The sequence below is a fragment of the Solanum verrucosum genome, unplaced genomic scaffold (assembly GCF_900185275.1).
Source record: "Solanum verrucosum unplaced genomic scaffold, falcon-dt-bn FXZP01000206.1, whole genome shotgun sequence".
NCBI classification, from domain to species: Eukaryota; Viridiplantae; Streptophyta; class Magnoliopsida; order Solanales; family Solanaceae; genus Solanum; species Solanum verrucosum.
The window spans coordinates 1,452,314-1,476,377 of NW_026020104.1; the positions used below are offsets into that span (position 1 = coordinate 1,452,314).

Sequence of the window (24,064 nt, forward strand, 5' to 3'; positions counted from 1 at the left end):
AGTGCTACAAATATAGCTCAATTAAGAGGAGGATACATCAAAGGATCTAACTAAATATATTACTCATGATCTCCAAAAGAAGAGTGAAATAGATGTTCACTAAGTTCGTTCAAGTGATAATTTAACAAATATATTCGTCAAGGCATTACCTACTTCAACCTTTGAAATGTTGAGAAACAAGATTGGAATGCGTCATCTTCAAGTTGTTAAGTGATGTCTTCATTAGAAAGAGTAAATACGCACTGCACTCTTTTTTTCTTAACCAGGTTTTATCCAACTAGATTTTTCTGGTAAAGATTTTTAATGAGACAGCAAACAAAGCGTATTACTACACCTTTTCTTTTACTAAAAAAAATATTTTTACATAGGACATCCGTAAAATGGATGTACACATAAAAATATTTTGTGGTAACATATATGTACACATAATACATTGTGTGTAACATATGTATACACACATTATACAAAGTGTTGTAAACTAGGTATTCATATAATATACTTGGTGCTCAAGTATCTACATGACAAATATATATCTATGTAATCTTCTTGATGCCCAAGTATATATATACCCTTCTTCTTGTAACAAAGTAAGAAGCAAGACAAGAGTAAGTGAAAAGAAAAGCATTCAATAATAGAGAAAAGTTACTACTATCACTTTGTGCCTCTCTTTTTCTCTTTTTTTTTTTTTTTATTATCCCTCCCTAGGAGCTCCCACCCCTTTTGCTCCCTTGGTGCCTTGAACTCGCAACCTTCAGGTTGAAAGTGAGGGATGCTTACCATCCAAACAACTTCCTCTCGTCTCCTCTCATTTTCACTCATTTTCTTCTTGTCATTTTATTTTACTACACATATTTTATTTTATAACAGTTTATGACAATTTTAAAGGAAGGAAATGACTTTCTATCACGGTGGTGGCCTTTTTATCAATGGAATGATTTTAAATTTTACAATTAATTTTAATAATATAATAAAATAAAATGAGATACTCCCAATATTTTTTGCGCATGAGGCGGGTTGTAATCACTATAATATCAAAACTGAAAAGTGAAAACCAGTTGTAATCGGCAAAGATTGTGATCCGGTGAGCCGTTTACGCACGCACTAAAAACAGGCCAAAAAGAATTGTCCCGTTCAAGCCATTAGCATTTAGCACCCATTTTTGTTGGAAATGGAGCTTCCTGTAATTGATCTGGCACCCTATCTGGAAATCTGTAGCGATGAGTTGGATTCCCATATTAAGAGTATGTGCTTGGAGGTGAGTCGAACCCTAAGAGAAACTGGAGCTTTATTGGTGAAGGATCCGAGGTGTACCGCTGAAGATAATGATAAGTTCATTGATATGATGGAAAAGTACTTCCAACAGCCTGAAGAATTTAAGCGCCTTCAGGAGCGCCCTCATCTACATTATCAGGTCATCCCAACTTTTGTATTTCCTATCTTGTGAATGCTTTTATCATTTATAAGTGGTGTTGATGATAATCTGTTTGAGATTTTCTCTCTATATTATTCTCAACATCAAAGTCATTCAAATACTGATTTTTAGCTATAATCGTGATGGGATTTTTAGCTATAATCGTGATGGGGCATTATATTTACTCCAATTTGAGTGTGTTGTCTTATCTGAGCTTCATCAGTTTGGTGGCCTCAGTACCTAGAAACAGATTAGTTTCGGCATTCGCAAAGGCAATGAATCAAAACCCTTGCCTGAATTCCTTCTTCCAGATATCTTATCATTAGAGGCTCCAGCTTACCTACTGTTTACTGAAAGAAATTTGGGTCAATGGAGTAATACATGGGTTTTATGATAAACGAAAAACTTCTTCCTGTGTTTGACCACTTAAGCTTTTATCAAGCTTGGCAAAAATAATGTGGCCTGTAAAAATAGTCTTTTGTTGGGTGAAATTATCTCATCTAAAATTTTACTTGAGAGACCGATTTGGCTTACTTACTATATTCTCCATTTTCTGCATATGTCAAACGTCGAACTGGCAAGTACAAAATAGCTTTCTCTTGCGTGATCTTGTTGCCTCACCAATAATTTACTTGAAAAAACCCTGTCCGTTAACACTTTTTTTTTTTAAAAAAGCGTTATTCTCTACTGTTGGTGTTCATCCAACATACATACAGAAATTGGGAAGCTTTGCTAACTACAAATACTTGACATCTAGGCAAGTGAGGGTCCATTGGTATCGTTAGAAAAGTGTGGTTATATAATTAAAAATCACAAGAGTAAAATGCAACAAAGGAGTATTATTTTATTATTTGAATTTCTATTCCCCGAATTGTTGCATGTTTTCTAACTTACGCCTTGTGCATGTTCTCAAAATCTACATTCTTAAGGTATTGCTTTTGCATAACTGAAACACAAAGCACCAGATATACCTTTTTTCCTACAAGATAATTTTTATTAATGAAAACAGTACCAAGAAGGTACCAAAAAGAGTACAAAAATATTGGACTTGTGCAGAGACTACCTTAATAACTTAATCTAGCAAGTTCAAGAAGTCATCCGCTAATTACAATATCACCTTTATGCCAGCAAAACAAGTGTTGTAAGCATCTATATTTTGTAACAAAAATCTGCTCCTCTTTACCTCCAGACTATGTTGCGCGGACTCTTTATTTTCGCAGCCACACCCGTATCCATACTCGGATTCGCACCCCCGAATCTTAAAATTTAAATTTTACCGATCCGACTCTCGGATTTGCATCCGTCTCAGTTACCCGCACCCGAGTCCGAGCAACTTAGCCTCCAGAACATCTATTGTTCCTTCTGTTCCAAACTGTCCAAATGATGTACAAAGGTATAAGCTTGACTGAATTCATCTTTTTCTTTGTATACTATGCTTGCCAGGTGTTCAGTAGATACTTAAGAGTTAAGATTCTTCATCTTAATACCTTGCTTGATGATTCTATTTTATGTATTAACTGTAAATGTATGCTAAGGAGTTGAGTTTTATAGCAGTTTGATGGAATGGATCACAAATATTTAGAACTGTTCTGTTTCTAAATCCTTTGCTGTAGCAGCTAGGTAAGCATAGAAGAAGATGCTCTGCAGCTCTTAAAGGTTGCCAATATGCTGTGCTGAAGCATATGATAAAAGACTCCAGAAGTAATAGGGCTGCAGAGTATCTGGCTTTAATTTGGAAACGGCATTGAATAGTACAATTTGTATTTTCTGCTGCGTGTACTGCATGTTTAGATAACAAAATTATTTTGCTTTGATTCTCCTTCTCATGGTTTTGCTGTCAATTATAGAGAAGTGATAGCTAGTTTTGTCAATTAATAACTAGAAAGATAGATGTACTCAATCGGTTCGATAAATTCCAAGTCTGCTCAAGTGCTCATTAAGCCTCTTTTTTGGAAGACTATTCATGTCAATGTCTGACAGGTCGGGGTGACACCTGAAGGAGTTGAAGTCCCACGTAGCCTGGTTGATGAGGAAATGAAAGAGAAGCTTAAAGCAATGCCTAAAGAATATCAACCATCTAGTCCATCTGGACCAGATCCTAAATGGAGATACATGTGGAGAGTTGGTCCCCGTCCAAAGATTACCTGTTTTAAGGTTTCTCCTCTCTTTTCCCCATTTCATTTATGTTATTCAAAGATGAGATTGGTCAACGACATTCTTTGATTTTAGCTCCAATCAATGGTTACAATTAGTGCCATAAGAATGAAAATTGCTGCTAGTAAGTAAAACAAGCATTATACACTTGCAGGAACTGAATTCAGAGCCAGTAATACCTGAGGGTTTTCCTGAATGGAAATGTACTATGGACTCATGGGGATATAAGATGATATCTGCTGTAGAGGTGGGTTACAACTTATAAGCATTTGAATCTTTTATTTATGCTACTGGTTTGAGAATTCTGGGATGTGACTGCTCGGTTTTTCAGTCTGTTGCAGAAATGGCTGCGATTGGTTTTGGTCTCTCAAAGGATGCATTTACTTCCCTAATGCAGCAGGTGAGTGTTGTTTCACGTCAGTGGAAAATTTTACATATTGTGTCTCCAACTGATTGCTTGCGTATCATCGAATTTGATGACTTAATTAATTAGTTATTGTTTGTCTGTTATGATGCTGTTTTGTGCTGTAACTCAAGAACTCCCCCTTCACCTCCAAAGGGAAGGCAGACAGTGGTGAATTACACTGAAAATTGTTGGTGTAAACTTGATATATATCTCTATTTCCCCCCTCCATTTATATAGTTTGGAGAGGAAAATAGAGGGGGGTTGGAGATGGTCTGAAGTCACATAGAAGGTTCTGCTGTTGTTAGCCATCCAGATTGGTTTGTCACCCATTATGAATCTCAAAATGACATGGAAACTGTGAACCATATCAGCCACATGTTGAGGAAGAAAAAGAGATCCCATCCACCCCAATTTAAATGATTGTTTAAACCATTTCAAAAAGCTTAATTCTTTTGGCTTATGACCTTCATGTAAACGGTTGCATAAAGGACCTAATTTTGTTAGCGAAAGCAAGGGGTTTGCCTTCTGGGTTGAGCTCATTGCACCGGGCTTGCCTAGTGTGGCTTACCTCTCCTGTGTGGTTTACAAGCTATTGTATAGGAATGGGGGTTTCACCCTGCCTGTGCGCAATCAAAGGGTAGCGGCTTCGGGTTTCCCTTGTCATAAAAAAGCTGCATCCCCTTTTCCAACCTTCCTCAAAATATGCTGGCCGACCAACTTTTTAACCTTACACGAGGCATTCCAAGATTGTGATTTGACCAAAGGTCCATTTTTCATCAAAGTAACGATCCAATTTGCCTAAGCCGCAATGATACCTATTCCCAATCCGTTAGGCGAACCCAAAATCAATAGAAACCCATCGTGATATTTAAGAAACATGAATAAATGTTAAGACATTGAATCTCATAAACAACAAGTTCTAGAATCAACAACGTGGAAAGACCGAAATACCTCCTGAACCTGGTAGTACAAGTCACGAGCTTCTATGAATAGTTTAGTATAAATGTGTCCAAAATGATACTGTCTGGACAATGATAAGAACATCGTATAGTAAATAAAGAAAGATTCTGAGGCACTGCAGACGGAATCAAGCAACTCACAACGACAATGTCAACCAGTTATTCAGCACTCCCAATCTCGACTGTTTTGTAGCATCAGAATCTCCACCGGTAGACAGGAATTTAGTGTGCTAGCCAGAAATTTTGTTTAGCACTTTGATTATATCTATGAGAATATTGAAATCTTCTTCCTCCCAACATACAATGGACATCCCAAGTATTCGATAGGAGAAAACTTGCGCTCAGTCCCTGTAATGCTCTCAACCCTTGAGATTGCTTCAGGTTGAGCATTGGGTGCAGGTATAACACATTGATTTAAGTTTGTTGACCAACTTCCTGATACTTTCTCACAGTGTTCAGGAAAGCAAGTGCAGCGAAGCGATGCGAGCCTTCTACGCTTCACAGACTAGAATGAGTATGTGAGCGCTTCATCGCTTAAAGCGAGCGCTTCATCGCTTAAAGCGTGAAGCGGGGCCTTATCGCTTTTTTCCGCTTCACGCTTCCCTGAACACTGCTTTCTCATATCCTGATAGAGCCTCCATCAGTAACTTAAGAGACTTTCTGCAGCTACTAGAAAAAAGAATAATATCATCAACAAAGACAATGATTAATAAGGGACCATTCGTGTTCATTTGAAAACTTGTGAAATCAGTAAGAGTAGTTATGTTGTTTAATTTCTTAGAAAAGGGGTGTGGAGGAATATAATGAAGGGATGGGGAGCCTTTTATTATACATTGCTGAAGTGGTGTGGAGATTTGGCGCTAAAGGATGATTTTTTGATTTTGTATAGTCTGTTAAGCAAAATCGTCTGTTCAACAAGTTAGGGGGACACACGGGGTGGGGGGTTTTGGGGACTAGAGATTCATGAGAGATTTCCAAGATTTGGAGGTGACCGAGTTTTAGAGATTACTAGCTTTACTTCACAAGCAATGCGAGCTAGTCGGCAAACTCGATGCTTTGAGTTGGGAGTTAGAGACTAACAGTGTTTTGTGTTTGCTCCTTCTACAAAAAGCTTTTGGTGAGAGTGGAGGATAGTCTTCATATGATTCAGCTTGGATTCCTAAGGTGTTGAGGGTGCTTCTTCACTTGGTTAGCTACTAGAGGGGTGATTTTGATGGCGAAGAATTTTAGGAAACAAAAAGTTGTCTACATAAGTTGGTGCTTTCTTTGTAAGGAGGCAGGTGAAGTCTTGAATCACATTCTACTTGATTGCAAACTAGTCACGAGGTAATGGTGGGATATCTTTAGATGGTTTGGTCCATGAAGGAATTGATGTTCAACTATGGTAGAATATGAATAGGAACAAGAATAATATATACAATCCTACTTAGAATAGGAATAGTATATAGATTCCTACTTGGAAAAGGATTATAATGTAGTATCCTAATTGGAAAAGGAGTCTAATGTAGTGTCTATAAATAGGGTATCAATGTAATAATGTAGATACATAGTTTAATAATATTTTTCTTCTATATTTTTCAAATGGCATCAGAGCTTCCATAATCCTATATATAAACAAAGAACTTTTGATGCCGGTGGGTGGCTGTTACTCGTATACGCCCACGTCTGACTAATGGTTATGTTAACAAAAGTAGGACCAATGATATATGCATGAACCCGATATTCAGGGGAAGAAAACTCAGTCCGACATGTCACCACGCGTCAATTTCCGGCAACATTTTGGGACTATTTTGTGTCGACCCCGTATCCGTCAGTGTTTGTGTAGCACCGTGCCATCTTTCCGGTAACTACTTTTTCAATTTGATTGGCGTAGTTCTGTGTATCTTTTTGGTGACTACTTTCTTATATTTAATTTGTGTTGCACCGTGCCATCCTTCTGTTGACTACTTTCTCATATATAATTTGCATAGCACTGTGCCATCCTTTTTTTTTGAGGATTAGTACTGTTGTATTCTTCAGCATTCCCAATGCTGACCACCATCAGAAACATATTACAAAACAAGTAGACTCTAGCTTTATAAAGCTCCTAGAAATTCTACTAACTCCTCTATTTCCTCTATACAGTTCTGTTTACACCAAAAAAATAAAGTCACCAGACAATTCCATTTCACATCATGGAATGATTTGATCGTCTTCAAAACACTTTCCATTTCTTTCCCTCCAGATTGACCACCATATGTAAGAGGGTATTATTTTTTTGAGATAAGGGTAACTTTGTATTCACAAAAGATTCATCATCCAAGAGATGATGAATTGGAAACTTACATCCCATAGTGTGATGGGCACACCTCCATGATGGTAATCAGATTACAAGTTTCCTAAGAAATCAACTAATTCTACCCCATCCCCCACCAAGTCTTGTTTACGCCAAAAAAATAGAAGACTATTACAGTTGTTTTAATCCTCTGAAAATTGATTTTCTGTCCTTCAAAACACCTAGCATTCCTTTCCTTCCATATAGACCACCAGATACATGCTGGGATGAGCTTCCACCATTCTTCCTTCTTGCCTCTACTTCCAACTCCTGGCCAGCTGTTCAGGACCTCCAAAGTAGTCTTTGGCATCACCCAACTAATCCTCAGACTGCACAAAAACGTATTCCACAACCTTGTAGCTGTTTGACAGTGAATGAACAGATGATTATTTACCTCAGCTTCATGTTCACACATAAAACATCTTGAACAAATATGCATGCCTCTTTTCTGTTAAGCTTCATGAGTAAGGCATGCTTTCCTAATCAGTAGCCAAACAAAACATGAGACTTTTGATGGACATTTCACCTTCCAAATTAGTTTCCATGGCCACCTCTCAGTCAATGAAATATTGTAGTTCATCTTCCAATAGCATGACTTCACTGTGTAGACCCCTTGCTTGTGTATTTTCCATATTGGTTTGTCAGATCTTGGAGATGTACCTGGGAAATTATTGAGGACCTCTAATAACTTCGCAATTTCCTCAATTTCCCAATCGTTTAATGCTCTTCTAAAAATTAGATCCCAACCCTGTTGACTCCAGACTTGTGCCACAGTGGCATTGCTCTGCAAACTCAGGGTATACAAATGAGGAAATAGGTTTCTCAAATTGTCTTCCCCTAACCATATTTCATTCCAGAACTGTCTTTAGACCATCCCCCACACTGATGCATATGTTGCTTCTGAAGTGTGGCCATAATCTTGTAATGGTCTTCCAAACACTACATCCAAAAGTGCCCATAACCTCTTTAGTTGTCCATTGATTAAATAAACCATATTTGCCTGCAATGATTCTTCTCCATAAGGCTCTGTCTTCAGTACAAAATCTCCATAACCATTTCTGAAGTAGACAACTGTTCTGTAGACTCAGGTTCTTCAGGCCTAAGCCTCCTTGGATTCTATTGAGTGTGATTGACTCCCACTTTACCAGATTATAGCCTCCCTTTTCCTTGTTACCCTGCCATAGAAAAGTTCTCCGTAGCCTATTAATTTTCTTCTCAATGTTCTTGGGGATTGGAAATAAGCTCATCATGTAGGTGGGCAGACCATCGAACACTGATTTGATGAGTGTTACCCTGCCACCCAGAGACAGGTACTGGCTTTTCCATTTGGCTAGTTTCCTCTCACATCTCTCCAACACCACATTCCACACTTCCAGCTCTTTGTTCTTTGCTCCCAAAGGTAGTCCCAAGTATTTTGTTGGTAGTGCATCTACCTGGCAACCCAATGTTTCAGCTAGCCTAGACATATTGTCAACATTATTGATAGGAAAGAGATGACTCTTCAACCAGTTGACATGCAGACCTGAAATGCCCTCAAATATAGTGAGAATAGTTCTTAAATGCCTAGTCTGAGTCTCCTCTGCCTCACAAAATATAAGAGCGTCATCAGCATAAAATAAATGTGTGATCTCCATTCCTGCCTGTGCACTAAAGCCTCTCACCCATCCATTTGTCTTTGCCTTCCTGAACATATGATTCAGTCCCTCCATGGCTATTAAGAATAAGAATGGAGACAAAGGGTCTCCTTGTCTGAGACCTCTCTGGGACTGAAAGAAACCTTCGGTGTTACCATTTATGATGAGAGAAAACTTCACACTTGAAATGCAATACTTGATCCAGCCAATTCACTTGCTTCCAAATCCCGTGTCCTTTAGAATTTTCAGGAGGAAATTCCAGTTAACATGATCGTAAGCTTTTTCAATGTCTAGCTTGCATAGAATCCCTGGTTTCTTTTGCTTTACCCTGGAGTCTATCAATTCATTGGCCAACAATGCTTCATCCATTATTTGTCTACCTCTCAAAAAAGCCATTTGATGTTCATCAATCAGTTTCCCAATGACTGTCTTCATTCTCTCCGTCAATAACTTGGATATGATTTTATAAACTCCTCCTATTAAACTGATAGGTCTGAAATCCTTAAGCTCAACTGCACCTGGTTTCTTTGGAATCAAAGCTATGAATGTAGCATTGAAAGATTTCTCAAACACACTTCTCTGATGAAAATTTTGTATAGTCAGCATCAGGTCCTCTTTCAATATATCCCAGCATTTCTTAAAGAAATCCATAGTAAATCCATCAGGGCCAGGTGCTTTGTCCCCCTCACATTTTTTGATGATCAGTAGCACTTCCTCCTCTGTAAATGGTCTTTGTAACCATTCGTTTTCTTCCGTAGACACTGTTGGGCACCCTACAAAATCAAAAGAGGGCCTCCAGGACTCAGTTTCTGAGTAGAGCTTGGCGTAGAAGTCTATCATGGCTTCTTTAACTTCTGTAGGTTCCTGTATCTCCACCCCTCGTACCACCTGTCTGTCAATTGTGTTGTATTTCCTGTGGGCAGTTGCTTGTCTCTGAAAGAACCTAGTGTTTTTATCCCCTTGTTTCAATCATAGCACTCTAGACTTTTGTCTCCAGCTTGCTTCTTCTTGTTTGGCCAGCACTTCCAGCTCTACCAGAATTGTTGTTTTTATCACCATTTCCTCATCATTAAGTATTCTGTCGTTCTGGATTCTATCTAGCTCAGCTAATTCTTCTAGCAAACAATTTTTCCTGTGGGCTGCTTCAGAGAAGTTCTTCTTGCTCCAATCTTTTAACTTTTGTTTTAGCATCTTTAGTTTACTGCTAAGCTTATAATCAGGGCACCCTTCTACCTCAAAGTTGTTCCACCACCCCTGCACCATAACATTAAAGCCATCAACCTTGAGCCACCAATTGTCAAATTTGAAACATGGTTTTCGATGCTCCCAGTTACCACTTTCCAACATGACAGGATTGTGATCTGACCCTACTCTAGGGAGGGTGCTTTGCTTGATGTCTTTTGAAGTTTTCCTCCCAACTCATAGAATATAAGAACCTATCCAACCTAGCAGCACTTGGATGGTTATCCCCCTGAACCAAGTGAACTTCCCTCCCGACAGATAAGGGTCATGCAACTCCAGTTCATCTATCCATCTGGAAAATTCATTCATGATGTTTGTAACTCTGCTGCACCCTCTTCTTTCCCCCATATGTTTTACAGTGTTGAAATCTCCCCCTGTGACCCAAGGTCCTCCACATAGTTGCTTCATTGCAGCCATTTCTTCCCAACACTCTAACTTCTCTTTCCTGGTGTGTGGAGCATACACTCCAGTGAAGTACCAGGAAAAAGAATTTTGAGTTGATTCAAACTTGCAAGTGATTGAGTAGGTACCTTCCTCCACCTTAGTGCCAGTCCATACTCTACTATCCCACATAATAAGTATTCCCCCCTTACTCCCATCTGCCTCAATATATCCAAGCCTCATCCATCTACTAGACCAGAGCTGATAGGCAATCCCCTCAATCCCTTTGTTCACCTTGGTTTCCTGTAAACAAACTACATCCGCTTTCCATTTCTGCAAACAAATCTTAACCAACTTCTTATTGGTGGTGTTGTTAAGACCCCTCACATTCCATGTGATCAACTTAATATTCATTTCAAAGTCAGGCTTAGAACCCTCCCCCTGCTTCTAGCACCTTCAACCTCTTTATTGAGACTAGATTGAAGCTTTTTCAATTCATTCTTGCCTATTCCCCTGCTCTTAGGGGTGCTAATAGCTTTCCCCTGCTTCTTGTTGTCTATCTCTGTTTTCTTTTCATCAATTCTCATGAGTAGTGCAAGAGTCTCTTTCTCAAATCCTTCGAATGCTACCCCATACGTTTTGCTCAACTCCAATATGTGTGAGTTAACCCAGCTTGGTGCCTCAATTTCAGCCAAATCTTCCTCTGACAGGTTTTGCGTAGCCAATGGTTCAGCATCAAGAACTTGTTGCAATTGTAGTTCTGTCTGATTTAAATCTTTGGACGTATACCTTTCTTCCGAATGTCTGTCCTCATTGGTTAGTTTTGAGTTATGGGTTTGCATGTGTGCATTTTCATCTGCTACTTTCTCTCCCACCATCTTCTCCTTCGTTATTTCCTCAGAGGACACTTCTCCCATAGTTTGATTGCTTCCGGAAATTGAGAAGCTAGAGTCTTAATGGTTGAATTCCCATTAATATCTCTCACTTGTTCCTCCCGTGATGTCTCATTTACACCCAAATGGGTTTCAGAATTCCCTTTGTGTTTTTGGCCCAAATGAGCTATTGGACCCAAATTTATTTCCCCTGAGATGTGGGCCAGAGCAGATCTTTTCATTAGATCTGCTGGGTGGTCCCCAGTAACCCTAGTTGACCCACATGGTTCATCACATGTCTTTGGCACGCTTTCCCCCATCTATACTTTATCATTGTCACACCTCCTTTTACCCAAAGGTTTTCCATCCAAAACCTGTTGGGTAATACCTGTGTTCGAGCCTTCTTCTCCATAGGATATCTTCGCCGGAGCTTCTTCCCAGAGTTACATCGTGAACAAAACCCCTCTATTTTCAATCGTCACCTCTTTTGGAATATTACTACCATCACCGTGAACCTTTATCCTAGCCCATTTAATATGGTTCCTCAGCGTGGTTTCTTCTTCTGTTTCAGCCCATCCCCCACAGTATTCTCCGATGAGTCTAAATATTTTTTGGGACCAAAGGTGAAGAGGGAGGCCTACAGTCCTCACCCATGTTGTTTTGGGTCTGTTCATCAGTTCATATGTTCCGATTGAGGGATTCCACCATCGTAGCTTTATTGGGGTTTTCATCCAGATCCAGTCTCCTTTCATGACTTGTTCTGCTATGAGTTTGGAAGTAAACTCAAATAAAAAGAGACCATTCCCCATCTCGTAAATGTTCAAGCCATGGGCTTGTCTCCAATTAGTGTTGGACCACCTTCTGACCTCAGAGAGAGTTGCATCAGCATTAAAAGCTCCCAACAAGCTCCTCTTTAAGACCCCATTTTGGTTTATTAAGGAGTCATTAATGCTAATGATTCCTCCACTTTTGACTGTTGAATTTGTCTCTATTGATTTCCTGTTCCTGTCTTCCCATTTAAAATTCCTGACCACCTCTGCATATGGAATATTGCTATCAGATAGCCTATATTCCTCTAGGTTATTCTCCCTCTTGTGGCTGCTGATGAACCTAGTCACCTTTTCTCCAATATCCATCCATCCAGAATTAGTCGTCAACTCTTGTATGATGAGGACTGCCCTCCTCCTTCCCCTTACATTTATCAAACTGATGTAGCGTCCAAACTTGTTAAAGTTACGGGCTATGAAAATTTCAGACGGAGTCTCTGTTTTCCTCCGTCAACGAACAGCATTCCCTTTTGTCTTAGATGCCTCTTTCAAGACCTGCACTATCCATTCCATCGATTTTCTGTTGAAGGAAGTCCTAGTAACCACATTCCTGCTGTCCCTGAGATTTTTTCCAGATCGTATGATTTAAATCCTACTGAAAAATAAATGGTGTTCTCCATAGGTTGGGAAAAAGAAAGAAAGAAAGGACTGGGTTTCCGGTGGTCAGAAGGGCCACCGGAGGTGAGGAGAGAGGTTGGCAGAGGGAAATTCAAATGTCATTGGGAAAAGTTATACATCAGCAAAAGGTTTCTGTCTAGTTAAATGAAAACATTGCCCATTTGACTTTTAGCTCCACACTAGCAGAGGAGAGAAGAGAGAGAAAGAAGAGGGTATTATCCTCCACCATTTTTATGACTTTTACTTCCCCCTCTTTTCATCCAACAACTCATTAGATCAGCTGTATGTTCATGCATTGTCCACACTGTCTTTGTGAGACTGAAAAACATGCTCCACAATTGAGCAGTGAATTTACAGTGTAGGAACAAGTGATTGTTTGTCTCCCAGTCTCATTGCACAAAAAAACATCTAGCCACCACAACTCTCCCCTTTTAAGTTGGTCAAATCTACTTTTAAGTTAGTTTTTGACTTTTGGAAGTGTTTGACAAATATAAAAATAACTTAAAATAAGTCAAAATGACTTGAGATAAAAGTTAGGAAGTGTGTTTGGCAAGATTAAAAATAACTTAAAATAAGTTAAAAACCAAAAGTAGGTCTCCCCCTACTTTTTATTTTGACTTGAAAGTCATTTAAGTTTGACTTTTTATTTTTGACTTAAAAGCTACTTTTTAAAAGCCAATCCAAACGGGCTCTAAGACATGCCTTTTTTACCACTAGCCATGTGAAGAACTTCAGTGTTATAGGGGTTATGTTCTTCCAGACATTTTTCCATATCTTTAGCTCTTCCTCCTGCATAATGCTATTCTCCCTCTTGTATAACTTATTTACTGTGAAACTTCCTTCTAAACTGTGTCTCCATCTAAGTCTATAAGGCTCCATTATTGTCCCACCAAAAGTATCCACTTCTTTTGGCAAGTCAACTATTCATTCTGCCTCCTAGTCATTTAAGTGCCTTCTAAAGTTAAGATCCCAACCCTGGGGGACCAACAATCGGACACAACAATTTCAAGGTTACTAGATAGTAACATGAGATCCAAATTTATCCTGCAGTGGTACTTTCCCTATCCAATTATCCTTCCAAAATCTAACATTGTTACCATTGCCCACTCTGATTTTAGAGTTCTCCGGAAGCTTTGACCATAAACCTCTGATTGCCCTCCATATTCCCGTCTGATTAGTACAATTCACTTCACTTGAGCACCAAGGACTGTTCTGTCCAAACTTGTGAATAGTTACTTCCTTCCAGAGAGAATTTTCTTCATCACAGAATCTCGGAAGCCATTTCATCAAAAGGCAGCTGTTTTGAATTTCCAAATTCTTTATTCCTAATCCTCCTTGTCCTTTTCTTAATTGAGTGACCTCCCATTCCACCAGATAATATCTCCTCCTCTCTTTGTTGCCTTTCCACAAAATTCTTCTTCTTAGTCTATCTAGCTTCTTCACTACACTTGCAGGACTAGGAAACAAAGTGTTGTGGGTGTGTTGGAAGCCATTAAATTAAGTATTTAATTATATTTTTAGTAGCTTTATTTATTATTCTAGAATAGGATTTATGTTTCATAGCTTCATAAAGATTAGGTTAAGTTATAATTATTAGTTTGGAATAGGATTTAGGTTTCCCACTTCCATAAGAATTAGACATCCTATTGATGTATAGGGCTCCTATTTAAAGGGGTTTTGAGGAATAAATCATTAAGTCATATTTCAGCAAAAAGCAAGAGATCAAAGTTTTCTCTTCCATTATACTCTAAGGTTTCAGTCTCCCTTTGAAGAGCTGAAGTTATATACAAAAATAGGTTGATCTAGTAATTCGAACAAAGGCAAGGGAAAGTCGAAGTCAATTGATTTAGATTTTCATGTTCATCGTCATGTGACTTGATCCTTCTTTAAGAATCCTAACAATTTGGTACCTAAGCTCGACACAATGGATAATGAGATCAATTCCAGGTTTCAGGAAGAACGTGTGATTACAGAATCACTAATAGACTCTAAACTTGCAGCGATGAAACAACGTCTCGGCGAAAGAATTGTACAAGTCATTCAAGAACTATTTTCTAGCTTGGGAATTGACTATAGAAAACCAGCAGTCCACAGGGGAGAGTCCAGTAATGCGCTGACGATAGGTAGATCAACAATTCCAACTAATAAAGGCTATACACTGCCTATTCAACTGGCTGGTCAGAATCATCAAACTTGTGGTAATTCCAATTTGACAATACCAAGGTATGCAAGGATGGATTTTCCTAGCTAGGATGGCACCAACGACCCATTAATTTGGGCACATCGTTGTGAGCAATTTTTTGAAAATCAACATACAACAGATGCGGAAAAGGTTGGAGTGGCTGGGTTTCACCCGTTCGGAGAAGCACAATTATGGTATTATTAGCTTAAATGAGCGAAGGGACCAATGAGTTGGGAAGACTTTCAGAAACGTGTTTCCAGTGACTTGGACCTCCTGAAAGTAGCAACTCGGTGAGCGAATTGGTCTCGCTTCGGAAAACTGGTACGGTTGAACTTTATCAACGTCAGTTTCAAGAAAACTTGCTAGGGCTGATGAGCTTATTCCAGAGCACTTGCACGTGGGAATATTTATGGCAGGGTTAGATGATTTAATTAGAATGGATGTGCAGTTGCTCAAACTACTTGACTTATCGATAGCAATGAGTGTATCTAGGGCTTTAGAGCAAAAACAACAACTGCAGAAAAGGCAGCAGTCCCGGACAAGTCTTGGCAGCACAATAAACTTGGCAAAAAAATCTGCTACTAGTTTAGTCGATTCATTTACCTTGACTAATACCAATACCAACAACCAGACCCCTTTGGTCAAGCAATTAACTCGTGTGGAAATGGCAGAGAGAAGAGCTAAGGGATTATGCTATAATTATGACGAACCATATTCAGCCCTTCACCGGTGCGAACGACTTTTTCTGGCTGGAATTGGATGATTCAGCAGACAATATTCCAGAAGTTCTAGATGATTACCATGAAATTCGAGCTTGCGGACAAACTCTTTCAACGTGAGAGGGGGCAATGTTGTGGATGCGTTGGAAGCCATCAAATTAAGTATTTAATTATATTTTTAGTAGCTTTATTTATTATTCTACAAGAGGGTTTTATGTTTCATAGCTTCATAAGGATTAGGTTAAGTTATTGTTATTAGTTTGGAATAAGATTTAGGTTTCCTACTTTCATAAGAATTAGACTTCCTATTGATGTATAAGACTTCTATTTAAAGGGTTTTTGAGGAATAAATCATTAAGTCATATTTCAGCAAAAAGCAAGAGATCAGAGTTCTCTCTTCCATTGAACTCTAACGTTTTAGTCTCCCTTTGACATTCCTCTTCCCAAATGCTCTTAGCCACCTCATGGAATTCCTCATGCTCAATCAAGAAATTTTAGTACTTTACGTATACCTCTTCAGCCGGGGTGAATTGAATAAGAAGTGCCACATGATCAGAGTATGCATTGGCAAGATGAGTTACAGACATTTACCATACAAGTCAAACCATTTTGAGTTATAAATCATCCTGTCAAGCCTCTTGCATATAGTATGAGGGGCCCCTCTTTTATTACACAAGGTAACCATATTTCCCAGAAAGCCAACATCCTACATACCAGTATCTCAAGTGTTCCAGGAAATCAAAACTCTTGTCTATTCTGTAAGGATTTCCCCCGACTTTTTCCTCAGGATCAGTCATTGAAGTCACCAATCACAACCCAAGCTCCATTAAAGTACTAGAGAATTTGATCAAATCTTCCCACAGCTCCTTCCTCAAAATAGTCCTACATTTAGCATAGACAGTAGAGAGGTGGACCTCAGTATTGGTGCCACTGTGGAGAATCTTGCTGGTAACTTCTTGATATACTTCCTTGATTGTAAGAACTATGAACATCAAAGTCATTGGACCAAATACCCCAAATTTTGTTATTTACAGTAGAGTAACAGCCATTCATGCCAAGCTATTTCATTTACTGGTTCATATATTTTGCCTTCACTTTGGGTTCTTGCAAACAAATAAGGATGAGTTTGTATTGATTTTTGAGAGTTTTTGAGTCTTTTGAATGCACTTTGAGTTCTAATACTCCTTAAGTTCTATGAAAGGGCACACTGGAAACAATGTGAATTACAGATTTGTTTCTCTTCTTTGTGGATTTGACTCCTTGAGAAGTAGCCAATCCTTCTCAGACCCCAGCTATGTAGGGGTAAAGTTTGCGTACAATGTAACCTCCCCAAACTCCACTTGCGGGATTTCACTGGATATGTTGTTGTTGAGAACTAGACAGTCCAGATTGATTTCCATCCAGAACTCTAGGAGACAGGTAAATTTCATCAGACTAAAAGTTGATCATTTAATAAATTCCTGCCTTCTACAGGGTGTAAAATGGATTGGTTCCTAGCTGATGTGGGGATTTTCCCCTCAGACAGGAAAGCTTGTACATTTTGAAACTGAAGTCTCTTCAACCTCTTGTTCAGATTCAGATTCAAATTCAAAATGAGGATAATCAGCTGTCATAGTCATCAATTTGATAATTAGTCTCTACTGGGATATTGTCCATGACAATCAGTATATCATTACTTTTCTCCTGAGCCCCGTCTCTTATATCTGAGAAACCAGGAGGCAGTTACTCTGATCCTCGGTTTAATTCTTTCCTTTTTTTAAGCTCAAGAAGTGGCTCCATATTTTCAACTGGAATTTCTGGAGGTCTAACTAGAAAAGCAAATTCCTGCAAGAGTGTGTTCCGAATCTCGGAGTCCTCTGTTAGGAGTTGCACTTCTCTAATTTTCAAATCCTTGGTCCCCTCACAATTGGTAGAGGTATTTCTTTTGATACCTTCCTCACCTTTCTTTTTGTTCTTATCATAAGGAGGGCCGATCTTCTTGAAAAAGAGTTCTTTTTTGGTCTCTGGATCTTCCTAGGAATAGGTTTGTCAGCCTGTTTTTTGGAGATTCTGGATGAGTCCAAGGATAATCTGCTTTTCGGCTGTTCCTCAACAAAATCCATAATAACATCCTTCTTTTGAGATAATTCCATGGATTTTGATCCTGCCTGAGTCTCCTTTAAATTTGTTTCAGTTTCCTGACTGTTCTTTTGAGGGGTATTGTCACACTTGCAGCTTTGATCTGTTTAGTGCTATTTTATTGCTCCCTTTTTTTTCTTTCCTTTCTTTTTAACTACAGTTGCCCAACCCTTTTCTTCTTCCACTATCTCAGCTTCCAGAGCTATAGCATTTAGATCTTTGTTGCCAACCTGTATCACACTTGATCTCCACCTGTGTTTCATTAGTTCTGGGGAATTTTGCAACACCATTGTTATTTTCCTCAGATCTAGTAACAAACATTTTCCTCAATTCAGGGTGGAGTATTCTACATTTTAAGATCGCTATGACCCTGCACTTTGCAGTGACTAAAGCATTCCAGTATCAATTCATACTCAACCTTCTGAACTATGATTTCCTTGTGTCCTGCTTCATTAGTGAGATCAATCAGAACCTCCTTGAGAAGAGGTCCAGTTGCATCGATTTTAACCTTGATTTTAGCTGTAGGCCTAGTTTTGGACAAAGTTTCTTTGTCGGTGATGATGGGAAGGCCCATAGGTTTGAAAATTTGGCACAATGCATCCCATTGAAAGAAATGCCACCGTAATTAGGGAGGTTAATCCATTATGGTGCCAGCATTGTTTCCTATTCTGATTTAAGATCAGTAGTCCATTTGAGTTGCTTCTTATTCATGCCACAAAGTAAAAGGAGATTCCTGTTGTATATATTTCTATGATCTTCCTCCAGATCAAAGAACACATTTTTCATATTACTAGTTTCACGGCACGTGCGTTGCACGTGTATATGTATATATAGTATACGATGTTGTAAAATAGAATTAATATTACTAAATTAAATTTTTTTAGTAAATAATTATAGTTTAAGAACATAGGACAAGTGCTTTTAAATGATTAATACAAATTGTCAAAGAGTTACTTGTATTTTGATATCAAAATGACCATATATCATTGAAACATTTCAAAATACATTCAAAGTTTAAATATGGGGAGAAAGTGACATTTGTTTAGTAGTATTATTTTTTACTTTACTAAATTTTGTAAGCAAATCTAACCAACAAAATTAAAAAAAAATATCAATACAAAATATGTCACCAATAGTCTTTCCTCGTGAGGTTATGAACATAAATTATGGACACCATTTAAGTATAATTTTTCTCTTAAATATTTATACTTGAAATTTAGTACGTGCATGACACTAATAAGGATTACCATAAATATTTCAATATTTTATCTTTATACACAATCTATCTTTTACTTGTTGTCTAATGAAAGTATCTAGTATCTTATAGAAGTTGTATCGTGATATAAAATATTAAAATTTTTAAATAATAAAAATTAATAGAAGAATAAAATTTAAAGGATTGTTTATAGAATCTTTAATTTGATTTAAGATTATTTTATGATCAATCACTATTTTCTTATCTATTTTATATAGCTAGCAAGTAGTGTATCTTGTGACATACCATTTTCTCAAATTAAAATGAACACAAAATAACAGGAAATTTATACTTAAAAAATTCCATACTCAATATAAATATTTAAAAAAATATACTGAACGATACATAGCCAATGAAGAAGGAAGACGAAAATATATGATCATGCTATATTCACTATAGTGTTCCATTTGATTAAAATCTCTTGTCACCACCACTTTACTTTCTCCATTCATTTTTACTTACATATCTATTAAAAAATAATTATTATCATACTATAAGTAAAAGTTAAAATCTATTTTTGAAATAGTGGAATTAACATCAAAACTAATGATTCAATAGACTACATTGATGCCCGTTGTTTTAGCGAAAGTAGAAAGGAACTCCTTCATTGGAGGGTAAAAAAATAATTCAAAAAAACAAAGAAGAAATATATCACCCAAATCATGTGACTATTTTCATATTTGTTTATTATTATTGTCTTTCCCACAACTTTTCGTCACTATTAACTCATGAAAATCTTAAGAAAAAATACGAGTGTGAATTTATGAATGATTTGCTACAATTTGTTCACCAACTCTTTCTTATGTGGTATCTCGAATTTTGTTGAACTTTGAACTTAATCAGTGATTATTTAAGAAGAAGAAGAGTTGAAAACTTTAAAAAAATTGTAGTTTAAAAGTGAGAGGAAGCCCCTCTATTTATAGCTAACAAATAGTAGTATGAATAGGTGTTAATTGTGCCTTATCAAAAAAGTTACAACCTTTCGAAAAAGTCACTACTCATCGGAAAAGTCATAACCTTTTGCAAATGTCACAACTCATCGAAAATGTCAAAACCCATCAAAAAAGTCACGACCCTTTGGAAAAGTCACAACTTTTTAATATGAAAGGGTATCTACTTTTTGTATAATACAAATAATTAAATTAATAAATAAAATAAATAAAGTATTTTTAATTAGGGGTATTATAGTAATTTAACATTCAATTTAGGAGTTCATGCTTTTAAGGGAGTATAGATATAGATAGATATGCACTAATCTTGACCTTACCCTTGAGAGGGGTTGATTTGAGGAAGTTGGCACAAATTCTTTAGATGGATAATCTGATTCGTTGAAATTTACCAACGCTTCAGACAACAGGTTTCAGCCAACATACACGTTTTTCTTTGGTGAAACTAACCGCAGGTTTCTCATCAGACAAATCATACTTGAGGCGAACTTATTTCTTTGTAGCTTTGCCATTATTGCCTGGACCACCAAGTACAGCTATGAAAATTAAGGAGTTATCCCCAGCTAGAGGGTTTCTGAGAGCAGAAATTCTCCCAATTTGAGGAGTGATAGCTTTGGTAATGATTTCTCCTTGATGAATTAGCAGTGGAGAGGCTTGAAATTGGGGTTAGACCGGGGGGTCAGGGGAGCTGGTGTGGAGGACAGAGATCTTTCCTGAACAAGTTGATGGAGAGCAGTTTGCTTTCAAGATGACCGTTAGAACCTTTTGGGGAAATTCTCGAAAAGGAAAAGGTAGAGAGAAGTGAGAGCTTCTCCCACTAGATTAGTTTGGAAGGTTGTTAAGATTTCAAATTTGGCAATTGAGTAATCGATGTCCTAATCTTATCCTTAACTTCATGAACTAGATACACATACATGATTATTTTTCCATCCTTCGTCTCTCACTGATAATCCTCTCCGTATAGTCTGGATCCTTGTTGTGAGTAGTGAAATGGATCATAAAAATGAGACAACTCTTGGCATTTCCTTGCTTTACGAGTGAAATATTGCTTAAAATGGTTTGGACAAGAAAGAAAATTACCAGAAAACAGATTCATTTGTTTTCTCAAAGGAAAATTTGGCCGTCTCTCTCTATTGAATTAAGCTTGGTACTTGGACCCACTACCAATGTTCAGGGGTGTATGAGCATAATATGTTCTGCGAGTTTAAAAATATTTTCTAGAAATGTTATTCTGCTATCATTTTATGACTAATTCTAATTTCTAGAATTGATGTTTTTGCTCTATTAGTTCATCTCTTTATGACTAATTCTAATTTCCAGGGACCACATCTGCTTGCTCCAACAGGAAGTGACCTGAGGCGTTATGGAAAAGAGGGAACAGTATTTGCAGGATACCACTATGACCTGAACTTCCTTACTATTCATGGGAGAAGTCGATTTCCTGGACTAAGTATTTGGCTTAGAAATGGGCTAAAAATGGAAGTGAAGGTTCCTGTAGGATGCCTCCTTATTCAGGCAGGAAAGCAGGTATAAAGTATTTGATGCACTTCCTTATTTTCTCGACATTATTAATGCATTTAACATTTAAATCTGCTAAGCTCCAGCAATCAACATCAACATGGTCTTAAGATGATTATGCAACCACTGTGCTCTCTTTCCTTGGCATGGTGAAATAGTAAACTGTGGTCCTATGTTTTTCCATTTTTATTGGAGAAAAGTAAAACAAATGTCATGTTTGATTAAGTATGTTCACTTTTATAAGAAAATTAGAGCTAGTTGTTCTCAGTTCAATATTAGCTCTGTGGTACTGTTTGGCTTAAATGTAATGTTAAAATGCTAAATTTTCTAATCAAGATATATCTTGAAATATTCAATTTGCAAGATCTGTATCATAGATTGAAAGATCAATTTGATTTATGAGTGTATCCCTATTTTCCTCGCATATTGGTTGTAGTTTCAGTTGCTACAATTTTAAACGTATTGTTCAATAATATACTCAGATAGAATGGTTGACCGCTGGAGAATGCATGGCTGGCATGCATGAAGTTGTTGTAACTAATAGGACCACTGATGCGATTAAACAAGCTCTGGAGCAAAACTGCAGTCTGTGGAGAGTATCCTCAACGGTGCGTGAGGAAATTAGGCTGAATTTTTTTTTTTATCTGGGTCAATTTTTTAATTTCAATTGCAGAAGTTGCACTTGTTTGAAGGTTGACTTGTTGAAAGTGATACTAACTTGGATTCATTTTCTGTTTTACCTAGCTATTTGCACACATAGCATCAGATGCAGTGCTAAAACCTTTAGGGCATTTTTCAGACAGTTCTCTTGCAAGCAAGTATCCTCCCATTTGTGCCGGTGAATATGTTGAACAAGAACTTGCTGTCATAAATCTTAAAGGTAATAAAGGAGCTTGATAATCCCCCCTATTTAAGATAATAAGTGGATACCTACAGCATTCACGGTGTTGCTATAAATGATGAAGCAAATTGAAAGTGTATTCTTTTGTCAATTCCTGGCCAGTAAACAGTCACAAGAGCCTTTGTAAAGGAGCAAAGTATAACTATATCATCAATTCCCTATTTCTAACTTGTTCAACACTAAGGTGATTGGATATATTTCCCAAATGACTGCAAGATAGACTTGATTTCTTCTATCATTTGATTGGCTAAAAGATGAAATGTCAATCCATTCAAGTTTAGTAGTATTGGCTTTGCTTGATGTATTGACGGTTTGCGTTTATTCAATTGAGTAATGTCTGTTTCGTAGTGTCTATTATGTTGCTGATGTTTTACATATATTCAAACATTTGTGTTTGTGATAGAGAGCTCAAGTATACATAGACCAGAATTTGGGACCACCGTAAAATCATATCCGTAGTATCTAAAAAACTTGTAACTTTACCTACTTTGTAATTAAACCACTTTAAACATGCTATATTTGAAGTTTTATTTGACGGAAGTTCAAGCATATATGACTGAGTTTAGCCATTATCATCCATGTGGCTGAACTTAGTTATTTTTTGCTTGAACTTCAACCAGAAATGATTGAGCTTAAGCCATATAAAATTTCAGTTATAGAATGCTTAAAATTGTTTTGAAGTTTTGTAGACGTGTAAAAAAAATTCAATTTCTTTTAAAATCTAAAATCAATAAAAAAAGAAACTATAAAAAAACTGGGTACATGTTATGTAGCATTGTTCAAATAGGGTACCCTAAGAAAAAATTATATGATAGAGGTAGTAGAAATAGTCTATGAAAATATGACACATCTAAAAGCATTCAAATTCAGGCAATTTTTTTCTTATGCATATATATATATATATATGCATAAGAAAAAAATTGCCTGAATTTGAATGCTTTTAGATGTGTCATATTTTCATATATATATATGCATAAAATTAAGAAAGTTTTATCAGTAATAAATAAAGAAAATAAACAAACAAATTAGAACTTGGTCAAAGTTCTCGGGGGGGGGGGGGGGGGGGTGACAAAATCAACTCAAATCCGTTTAGAGAAAATAGCCAAATTCCCCCCTAAACTATATTTGGGATTCCAACTACACTTCAATTTCACAGGGGTCCTATCAACCTCTTCAACATCTTGAATTGTTTAAAATTGAAATTATTATCTCTTCAAACGCTTACCTACAAAGTGAGTGTATTTCACTCTCAAAGAGAGTGAAGACCAAAAACAAATATCAAAATATTATTACTAATATTTTTTCATAAATATATGTATTTTTATTTATTTTTTCATTTTAAATTATTTTTATATCTTATAATTTGTTTTCTTTGTAGTAACTTGATACAATATCTATGAAAAGCACCAAATTTCATCATTATTCACCATTTTAAAATCAACACCATCACTACGTCAATCGATAGACCACAAATCGTATGTAGCAATTTCACCCAACACTCTTCATAATCAAGAATTATGTACCTAAAATCTATCAAATTAAAGCAAAATTAAGCTTGAATAAGGACACCCAACTGATTTTCTACAATAAACTTTGAATACTAAGA

General features: G+C 37.1%; 1 protein-coding gene across 1 annotated transcript; it reads left to right on the plus strand.

Moving 5' to 3' along the window:
* Window positions 1–1,004: 1,004 nt before the first annotated feature.
* On the plus strand, window positions 1,005–22,791 carry LOC125825132 (uncharacterized). The gene is made up of 7 exons (XM_049504469.1): window positions 1,005–1,411; window positions 3,392–3,565; window positions 3,720–3,812; window positions 3,897–3,965; window positions 21,360–21,566; window positions 22,040–22,165; window positions 22,302–22,791. Exons 1-7 carry the CDS (start codon window positions 1,169–1,171, stop codon window positions 22,452–22,454), a joined length of 1,065 nt encoding a protein of 354 aa, XP_049360426.1. The 5' UTR covers window positions 1,005–1,168; the 3' UTR covers window positions 22,455–22,791.
* Window positions 22,792–24,064: the final 1,273 nt, after the last annotated feature.